Source organism: Neofelis nebulosa, chromosome 6, assembly GCF_028018385.1.
Source record: "Neofelis nebulosa isolate mNeoNeb1 chromosome 6, mNeoNeb1.pri, whole genome shotgun sequence".
Classification (NCBI taxonomy): Eukaryota; Metazoa; Chordata; class Mammalia; order Carnivora; family Felidae; genus Neofelis; species Neofelis nebulosa.
The window spans coordinates 108,740,727-108,751,778 of NC_080787.1; the positions used below are offsets into that span (position 1 = coordinate 108,740,727).

Below are 11,052 nucleotides of genomic sequence, written 5' to 3' on the forward strand. Positions count from 1 at the left end.
AGTAGCATTATAAATAGTTCTCCATCCCCTCACTCTCAATCTAAAGGTGTCCTCAGATCTAAAATGAGTCTCTTGTAGACAGCAAATAGATGGGTCTTGTTTTTTTTATCCATTCTGATACCCTATGTCTTTTGGTTGGCGCATTTAATCCATTTACTTTCAGTGTTATTATAGAAAGATACGGGTTTATAGTCATTGTGATGTCTGTATGATTTATGCTTGTAGTGATGTCTCTGGTACTTTGTCTCACAGGATCCCCCTTAGGATCTCTTGTAGGGCTGGTTTAGTGGTGACGAATTCCTTCAGTTTTTGTTTGTTTGGGAAGACCTTTATCTCTCCTTCTATTCTAAATGACAGCCTTGCTGGATACAGGATTCTCGGCTGCATATTTTTCCTGTTCAGCACATTAAAGATCTCGTGCCAATACTTTCTGGCCTGCCAAGTTTCAAAAGAGAGATCAGTCACGAGTCTTATAGGTCTCCCTTTATATGTGAGGGCACGTTTACCCCTTGCTGCTTTCAGAATTTTCTCTTTATCCTTGTATTTTGCCCGTTTCACTATGATATGTCGTGCAGAAGATCGATTCAAGTTACGTCTGAAGGGAGTTCTCTGTGCCTCTTGGATTTCAATGCCTTTTTCCTTCCCCAGTTCAGGAAAGTTCTCAGCTATTATTTCTTCAAGTACCCCTTCAGCACCTTTCCCTCTCTCTTCCTCCTCTGGGATACCAATTATGCGTATATTATTTCTTTTTAGTGTATCACTTAGTTCTCTAATTTTCCCCTCATACTCCTGGATTTTTTTATCTCTCTTTCTCTCAGCTTCCTCTTTTTCCATAACTTTATCTTCTAGTTCACCTATTCTCTCCTCTGCCTCTTCAATCCGAGCTGTTGTCGTTTCCATTTTGTTTTGCATTTCGTTTAAAGCGTTTTTCAGCTCCTCCTAACTGTTCCTTAGTCCCTTGATCTCTGTAGCAAGAGATTCTCTGCTGTCCTGTATACTGTTTTCAAGCCCAGCGATTAGTTTTATGGCTATTATTCTAAATTCACTTTCTGTTATATTATTTAAATCCTTTTTGATCAGTTCATTAGCTGTTGTTATTTCCTGGAGATTCTTCTGAGGGGAATTCTTCCGTTTGGTCATTTTGGATAGTCACTGGAGTGGTGCGGGCCTGCAGGGCACTTCCCCCGTGCTGTGGTGTATAACTGGAGTTGGTGGGCGGAGCCCCCGTCAGCACTGATGTCTGCCCCCAGCCCACCGCTGGGGCCACAGTCAGACTGGTGTGTGCCTTCTCTTCCCCTCTCCTAGGGGCGGGATTCACTGTGGGGTGGCGTGGCCCGTCTGGGCTACTTGCACACTGCCAGGCTTGTGGTGCTGGGGATCTGGCATATTAGCTGGGGTGGGTAGGCAAGGTGCACGGGGGCAGGAGGGGCAGGCTTAGCTCGCTTCTCCTTAGGTGATCCACTTCAGGAGGGGCCCAGTGGCAGCGGTAGGGAGTCAGACCCGCTGCCGGAGGGGTGGCTCCGCAGAAGCAGAGTGTTGGGTATTTGCGCAGAGCAAGCAAGTTCCCTGGAAGGGACCTGTTCCCTTTGGGATTTTGGCTGGGGATGGGCGAGGGAGATGGTGCTGGCGAGTGCCTTTGTTCCCCACCAAATAGCTCTGTCGTCTCGGGGCTCAGCAGCTCTCCCTCCCTTTGTCCTCCAGCCCTCCCGCTTTCCGAGCAGAGCTGTTAACTTATGACCTCCCAGACGCTAAGTCGCGCTTGCTGTCGGAACACACTCTGTCTGTCCCCTCCGCTTTTGCAAGCCAGACTCGGGGGCTCTGCTTGGCCGGCGAGCCGCCCCTCCGCTCCGGCTCCCTCCCACCAGTCCGTGCAGCGCGCACAGCCTCTCCGCCCTTCCTACCCTCTTCCGTGGGCCTCTCGTCTGCGCTTGGCTCTGGAGACTCCGTTCTGCTAATCCTCTGGTGGTTTTCTGGGTTATTTACGCAGGTGTAGGTGGAATCTAAGTGATCAGCAGGACTCGCGGTGAGCCCAGCGTCCTCCTACGCCTCCTACGTCCTCCTACGTCCTCCTACGTCCTCCTACGCCATCTTCCTCTCTACTTAGTCTTTTTTAATCTATTTGAGTTTTTTTTAAACATATACAATAACATTCTGAGATACTGTTCCTTCCTTCTTCCTTTCTTCCTCTAACCTTTGAGAAGTGAGGATTCCCGTGTATTCTCCCTCTGTAATTAATACCCCAGTTATAGTATCTAATCACATAACTTTAAATACAACGTATGTACAGTTGATTTCTCCCTTTAATTCTAGACTCATGTAAACTATTTACTATTTCCTATATTATATCCATAGAGATTTCAAATATCTCTATGGACTTTATTATCCAAATATGGAACTCAAATATCCAAATGGAATTTTGATTTTATCTTCAAAACACTCCTCTATTAATAACTTGTATCATTATCTGCTTAACAGGGGTATGATCAAGTATGTGGCATAAGTTACTCAGCTATCCCATTGTGTAGATGTCACTTTTACATAAGTATATGGATTAATGAGAAGAAGCCATTCCCCAATCCAAAGCCAGAGACATGAAGAATCATAGCAAGGGAGTGAAAAGAACTTCTTCCTTCACATTTAGGAGGATTTCTTATTTCTTTATGGAAATATCAACGGCTGTTGATATTTATTTGATGTTATCCACCACTTTGTTAACATCAAGTAAATCCCCTGAGTGAAAGACTCTATTTCCAGTGCAGTGGGATCACTCAGGGGTGACATCTATTAGGTCATCTCCTAGCTTAAGCAGGCAATGTGCAGGGAGGTGGAAAATGAATAAAAGCTTTCCTATAATGAACCTGGAAGCTTCCTCTCTCAGGAACTAACAAACTATACACATGCCATTTCACAATGAAGATACAAGCCTTAGGTTTTATACAGAGCCCCTGAATATTCTGTACACATGCTGAATAAGCCATTTAATTGTGGGTTGGACAGATATTGATTATATTTTGTATTCTAACATCATTGGGTTGCTTAATTGTTTTATGAAATTATACCTTCTGATTGGTTATAATAAACAATTTTTAAAATGAATCCCATATTCTTTTGATGCAGAAAATACTGAACTGGTGACTTCTGTCTGCCCAGTATTTGTGCTTTACACTGTGAAGGTATATAAATAAGAACTATGTAGACCATACACTGGGGCATCAGAAAAAACACACTCTAGGTGCACCAGGGTGGTTCAGTCAGTTGAGCATCTGACTCTTGATTTTGGCTCAGATCATGATCCCAGCATCCTGGCATAGAGCCTCACGTTGGACTCTGCACTGAGTATGGAGGCTTCTTAAGATTCTCTCTCTCTTGGGGTTCCTGGGTGGTTCTGTTGGTTATGTGTCTGACTTTGGCTCAGGTCTTGATCTTGTGGTTTGTGGGTTGGGACCCTGAGTCGGGCTCTGTGTTGACAGCTCAGAGTCTGGAACCTGTTTTGGATTCTGTGTCTCCCTCTCTCTCTGCCTCCCCCTGCTCATGCTCTGTCTCTCTCAAAAATAAATAAACATTAAAAAATTAAAAATAACAGTTCTATTTTCCCCTCTCTCCTGCTTGTTGTCTCTCTCTCTCTCAAAACCAAATTAAAAACAAGAAAAACACACTAAAGTTTCTAAGATGATTGAAAACATTTTAGTAGGTTTTTCCTATTGCCATGATTTATAGCTAAAAGGCATTTTCACATATATTTGATTGTTGATGTAAGAACAAGAGAATATTGTCGCTCTCTGGGGGAGTTAAGAAGAGGTACCATGTGAGGTATGTCTTGAGGAGTAATTGATAGTCACTAGGCCAATTGTGAAGAGAGAGGCATTGCAGGGAATAAGGCAAAATACAAAAGAGAGCTGAATATATGCATGATATGATATGGTTAGGAGACTGAAGTTCAACTAACAGGCTTCATCCAATTGTAAGGTATTAGGGTAAAAATATAACAGAATGAAAGCTTCAGAAATATTGAATACTTCCTTTCTTTGCAGATTATTTACATATACAGAAACCCTAAGGACGTTATGTGCTCATATTTCCACTTTTCAAAGAATGTGACATTACAAGTTACAAGTTCCTTTGAGGAATTTATGGAACAATTTCTAGAAGGAAAAGGTAACTAAAATTTTATAAACTAAGTAATAAGTCTGGTGTCTTGTGGTGTTTTTAGACTCAGTGAATGGCAGAGGGAAAGAGGATGCTGAACAAGAGTTGCATGGGTCAGTAATCAACATATGAAGCTAGTTGGTAGGGTCACTTGGGTAACCAAGTTCAGCCACTGTTGCAAACACTGATCATTCTCTCTCCCTCTCAGGAGAGTGTCAAGATTTCAGTCATACCACCAGAAAATATGTGCATCTAATATGAAAAGAATATTTCACTAGCACACAGATTTCTGTTCTAGCTAAGGGAGAAGCATCTCAGTTTAGATACCGGTTGGGAACTTTGCATAGCGTATTGCAGGGGGCACCTCCCAGCTTTTTGACAAAGTTCCGTTCTACATTCTTTTCTTTAAAAAGTACTTTTAAAAATATTTTTATTTGTTTTTTAATGAATCTCTACACCCAACTTTGGGTTTGAACTCACAACCCCGAGATCAAGTGTTGTATGCTCTATTCACCGGGCCAGCCAGGCAACCTCACATCGTTAGGATTGATTCTGAGGATGATGATCTGGAACAGCAGAGTTAACAGATTAGTCTGTAATGCACTGTGCCCAGCTGCAGTGAGTCATCAGCAAGTCCTCATGTTCCACGCAGCAGGGAAATAGCTCCATGCGCCTTTGGAATCAGCGAGAGGAAGGAGAAGCAGAGGATTCCTTCTTCTGTTCCCTTTTGGTTTTTCTTACCCCATGTTAAGGTGATTTCCTGTCTATATGAAATGCGCTTTTAAGAGACCAATTTCTCCTTGAGTCATGTAATTGTTTCGTGGTGGAAGCTGGATGGTTTTTTCACAACCAGGCGCGAGTGGAAATCTGAAATCTAGCAGCACATTTCCTTTTCCTTCTTTGTTACTGAGGCATCCTGCATCTTCTAATACTGTATCTTATTTTCAACGGGTTCAGCATATTTACCTAATTATGTATCTGTTCTCCCCACAGTGTTGGGAAGCCTTTGGTTTGACCACATCAAAGGTTGGTATGAGCACAAAAGCCTCTTCAACATTCAGTTCTTGATGTATGAGGAGATGAAGAAGGTGAGAAATGTGACATTAGTGATTTCTCTGAAGCTGTAAGTCATCCTGGCCGAATGAATATTAAGGTTCATGCTCAGAACATCCAAAGGACGATATCAAATTTGAGATCCCAGATACAGTGTACCAGGAGACGTTCTTCCAGTATCACTTCTAAGCTTTCTTTACCAGGTGTTCATTTCCAAAGCATACTGGAGCTTTCTTTTCAAAGATTGTCTCTGTGTGAGGAATTGTCTGTTGATGTATGTGGGCATGCATATCTTTGATTATTTTGAGCCAGGTTATTGGTCTCTCTTTCATGGATTGTTAAGTCTGTTTTCTGCACTATGTAATCTAGTAACATTCTACATGTTATGTTGCACCTCTTGGGAAATTTTAATCTTGTCTGCATTGTATATGGTTAAGCATTGCAAGAAAAATTAAATGAAAATGGCTGTGTATGATTAGAAAGAATTCAGCTCCTGGACAGTCAAGTCCAAGTGGCTTAAAACAGAAGAAGTTCTACTGCTTATTGGCTGAATTCCAGAGGTAGGACATCCTGATGCTGGGTGTGGCAGCTCAGACATGTAGAGAATGTCCCTGCATTTTCTGTCTTTCCTTCATATCATATTTGGTGTGGTTATGATGTCTCCCCTCATACTAGAAGAATGGTTGTTGTAGCTCCAAAGTCATGTCCTTAGGTGATAGCATGCATGGGAGAAATAAAGGGAAATGGGAGAAAAAGGGCTTTCTGGCCTTGCACTGTTTGCACCTTTTCTCCATGAGGAAAATCCCTCTCAGAAGTTTCTGTTTCATTTCCTCTTTCTGTTTCAATGCCAAAATGGTGTCATGTGACCACCCCAGACTAATGTCTTGTAGAGGACAATTGGATTGCCATGAGGGTCTTAGATTGATCAGGATCATTACTAGAATGGGCCTGGGCACTGCTGCCAGGACACTCCCTCCAGGGATCTCTTAGCAAGAAAGAAGACAAAGAGTTCAAAGGCAGGCAAGATGAAGGGCCGATGAATAGTTTTCACTAGTTTGGGTTCCAGCTGCCCCAATATCATGATAGCAAGACTAGACTGTCTTGTTGAGACCATATCTCCTACCAAATAAGAGATTCAAGTATCTGGCCAGCCTTGCAACCTTCCTCACAATATGGGCCATCCATTGCCTCCAACCTCATCTCCCATCTTTCTCACCCAAAGCCTGTCAGATATAGCTCCAGGGAAACTCAACTTCTAATACCCTATGACCTGATATTTCATACCTTCCATGCAACCACAGTGTTGCAGATATTCTTTCTTTTGTCTAGATTCCATACCTTTAGTTTGTCTACCTAGAAAACTCCTGTTTTTGCTTTAATCCCCAGAACAAATTTCTCATCTTTGTTGAAACTTTCTCTGAAATCTGTTACACAATTACTCTCGGCCCACAGGTCCTACTACTGAATTCCCAGCACTGATCCCCAGTTGTGCCTCTGATCACCGGCACCATCATGCAGTGCAGTGTTTGACACAATAGCTACTCCCCAAATACTTGCCAAGTTACCACAGATAAAATGAAATATGAGCGTTCCTAAAATTAACCCAAATGCGTTCTAAAACGGTGGACAAGTCAAAGTTTAATTTACCAAGAAAGATAAGCAAGTCACTGCTTATGGTCAGCTCTAGTTCTTTTTTTCTTTTCTTCTAAAATTGTTTTATTTTTTCATTCAACATTATGTATGTTACCAAGTTTTGTACTGGCTTTTTCTTTTCTTTTCTTTTTAAATTTCCATCCTAGTTAGTTAGCATATTGTGCAATAATGATTTCAGGAGTAGATTCCAGTGATTCATCCCCTATGTATAACACCCAGTGCTCATCTCAACTAGCACTTTCCTTAATGACCTTTGCCCATTTAGTCCATCCTCCACCAACACCCCTTACAGCAACCCTCTATTTACTCTCTATATTTAAGAGTCTCTTATGTTTTGTCACTTTCCTTGTTTTTATACTATCGTTGCTTTCCTTCCCTTGTGTTCGTCTGTTTTGTATCTTAAATTCCACATATGACTGAAGTCATACGATATTTGTCTTTCTCTGACTGACTAATTTTGCTTAGCATAATACCCTCTAGTCCGATCCACGTTGTTGCAAATGGCCAGATTTCATTCTTCTTGATTGCTGAGTAATGGTCTACTGTATATATATACCACATCTTCTTTATCCATTCATCTGCCAGTGGACATTTTGGCTCTTTCCATACTTTGGCTATTGTCAATAGCGCTGCTATAAACATTGGGGTACATGTGCCCCTTCGAAACAGCACACCTGTATCCCTTGGATAAATACCTAGTCAACTCCATTTATCAAACCAGCCTTAGTACCTATGATTTACACTCCCATAATGATATTTAGTTGTGACTCATGTGTAAGTCTTTCTTATAATGTGAATAATTTATCATACTGTGATTTATTATAGGATCTCAAAGGTTCTCTGTCAAAAGTCTGCAAGTTTTTGGGGAAAGAGCTGAGTGAGGAGGAAATGGATGCCATTGTGAGACAGGCCACATTTCAGAACATGAAGTATGACCCACGGGCAAATTACAAGAATATAATAAAGACCCGATATGGGTTAGAAGCTAAAGGTCATTTCCTTCGCAAAGGTGAGGTTGAACAGTGAATGGCTGTCCTACACGATGGTATGAGTGGATTAAAATGTAGTTTCTCAGCTTCTTGGGTCACTTTCATAACATGGAGCTCTCATGGCCCAGTGCCCTTCTGTAGACAGATGATTTTCCATGATTTCTTCTTGGTGCTCTTCAAGAGACTATATATCATATGGTCCCCGAATGTCTCTGATTAATAATCTAAAATCATAAGGCCTTCTCCATGGCCCCTAGAATTCCACCAAAGACTAGTACAATGTCTGCCACAAAAGGGATGTTCATTTACTGTTAGACTCTTTCACCCCATTAACATGGGATCAGCACATGTGATGATGAGTTTAATGGTGGGTCTGTTGGTCGTCACTGGCTGCTCTTCCATCTCTGTTTTTTCCCAAACCTCCGCCAGGACTGAATTAACAACACACTTTTGCTGTTCTCTTGTTATTGTGCATGACTATCATGTGTCCTCTACTACCAGAAACTTACGTCATAAAAATGTATGGAAATGTCTCCATTAGGTCAATATCTCTTACGTCATCCTGAGTGAGTTTTTAAATGAATTGACTTTCATAAACTGATAAATTTGAACATGTTAGAATATTTTTATTATTTTATACAATCATTCTACTTCATACTTTGTGATATTCTAACAGTACATGGGACATCTATAATACAGAATTTTAGACATAAATTTTCTACTTAATCACAGGGTTCTATGCTTGCATGTATAGTAACAGTAAATATTTGGTTTGATTTCTCTACATGAGTATTTCCTTCACTAAATCTATTTATAGATCTTTATCCATTCAGCTCAACAATGTGAATCACTGGTAACTCGAAGCCAAACTGAGTCCCTTTCCTGTTACTCTCGGCATACCCTGTCATGTTGTAGATGTTATGACCCCTCTCAGCTGCCATTATCATTGTACTTGCAATTTTTTTCTTTGAAAAAAGAAAATTTTCTGTTTAGACATCTTTAACCCACCTGCAAATGAGAGACTGAAATGGCCAAGAAGACAAATAGCAGGAGCCAAATTTCCTTGTGGAAGCGAGGAACATTTTCTTATGTTTCTTCTGCCCAGATACGTACTTTTCTTTTACATCTTATGTAATGGAATGTCATTTGCCCTAGCTTTACCATTCCTGCACTATTTGTATTTTCAGTTTCATTAGTATTTCAGTCTGTTTCAGTTATTGGTTTACACTTCCATGTGCTTTTACAATCAGTGTTTCTTTTCTTGCTTCTTCTTCTATCAGCGTCTTTTGTCATCACAACTCTGTGTCTATAAGTTTAAGTAAGACTTTTGTAAACCTACAGTGAGTACAGATGGAATAATTATACGTGAGCCATTCCAAACGGTATGAGCTTGGCTATATTTAAAAATGTCTCTGAGCATCCATGTCCTCATCAGTAAATATTTGTCCAAGGAAATCTGATTTGGGGAATTTTTAAAGGACCTCTGTAAACTAACACTAGCCCATGCTAACCTGGAACAAAATAGTAAACAAGCTGCAGGAGTTTTCTCCTTTTCCCTGTGGCTGACAGCTGAGGAGTTGGGCTAATTACTTAAATTATAACCTAATTGCCATAATGAGTTTGTGTCCCCCTCGCTGGCCATAAGGTGGGAGAGGCAGGGCATGGTCATATGCAGGAGCAACTGGGGCTTCAGTGGGGAGGAAAATAAAAAACCAAAAACTGATGTTCCTCCCAACTCTAGGGCATCATGTTCCCTCATCCCAGAGTCTTCACTGAGGCAATTTCTTTGCTTTTCCTCCCAGGTACCATTGGAGACTGGAAAAATCACATGACTGTTGAGCAGAATGAAAGGTTTGACAAGATTTTCCAAAGGAAAATGAAAGATTTTCCCTTGAAGTTCATCTGGGATATGAATGAAGAATAGAATTTTAAGCAATGCAAACTATTTTAAGAAAGCACTTTCAGAAATAAATATATTGAAGTGTATAATTTCATCTTTGACTACCATTGGCTCATTATTGACAAACCTCAGTGATTAATAAATATATATATGTGCCTTTATATCATTTTCCATCTGTGCCCTGTTTTCCATTTGCTGGAATTCCTCAGTTACTGATCAGGAGAGTATTTCTTTCTTTGATTTGGCATATGATTATGAAGTGGTTTTTGTTTTATATTCAGAAATTCCAAAGCTCTTGAGCAAAAAGCAGGTCATAACAGGTGGTTGATTTGACATCTTAAAATAGATGATTCCTAATGTATGAAAAACTACTTATGGGCTTTCTTGATATTTAAGATTTTAATTTTTAGGTAATCAAAGAAGTCAACCTTTAATTTTATGGTTTCTAGGTTTTGTGTCTAACTTAGAATATTGCTACGACAAGTATTTTCATGTATTCATAAAGCTTATCCTTATTTAATCTGAATACTTAATATATGCTGTAAGACCAGTATCCTGTACTTTTCTAACAGCCAATTGGCCCAAGGTCATTTATTTAATAGCCACCATTTTCCTAGTGATTGAAAGAGACATAATCTTGTTTTATACAAGTGTATGTACATGAGTTGACTTATGCAAAATAACATATTTTCTGATGATATACTTTTCTTTTTCATTACCATGTCATAATTTCTAACATAAGTTAATAAACTGTCATAAAGAGTTGTGTTGGAATTTTGCTAAGTATTACCCTACTCTTTTTGTTTTTAATAAAATTTATTGTCAAATTGGCTAACATACAGCGTGTACCGTGTGCTCTTGGTTTTCGGAGTAGAATCCTGTGGTTCATTGCTCATACAACACCCAGTGCTCATCCCAACAAGTGCCCTCCTCAATGCCCATCACCCATTTTCCCCTCTTCCCCACCCCCCCACCCATCAACCCTCAGTTTGTTCTCTGTATTTAAGAGTCTCTGATGGTTTGCCTCCCTCCCTCTCTGTTTGTAACTATTTTTTCCCCTTCCCTTCCCCCACAGTCTTCTGTTACATTTCTCAAGTTCCACATATGAGTGAAAACATATGATATCTGTCTTTCTTGACTGACTTATTTCACTTAGTATAATACCTTCCAGTTCCATCCACATTGTGGCAAATGGCATGATTTCATTCTTTCTCATTGGCAAGTAGTATTCCATTGTATACATAAACCACATCTTCTTTATCCATTCATCAGTTGATGGACATTTAGGCTCTTTCCATAATTTGGCTATTA

At 40.2% G+C, this 11,052-nt stretch overlaps 1 protein-coding gene across 1 annotated transcript in view; it reads left to right on the forward strand.

The window, feature by feature from the left end:
* LOC131514740 (amine sulfotransferase-like) overlaps positions 1–10,515 on the forward strand; it is a 54,341-nt gene extending 43,826 nt beyond the window's left edge. The window contains exons 5-8 of the mRNA XM_058735050.1: positions 4,032–4,155; positions 5,140–5,234; positions 7,678–7,861; positions 9,644–10,515. Coding sequence (XP_058591033.1) covers positions 4,032–4,155; positions 5,140–5,234; positions 7,678–7,861; positions 9,644–9,765 — 525 coding nt within the window. The 3' untranslated portion in view covers positions 9,766–10,515. The remainder of the gene's footprint in view (positions 1–4,031; positions 4,156–5,139; positions 5,235–7,677; positions 7,862–9,643) is intronic.
* Positions 10,516–11,052: the final 537 nt, after the last annotated feature.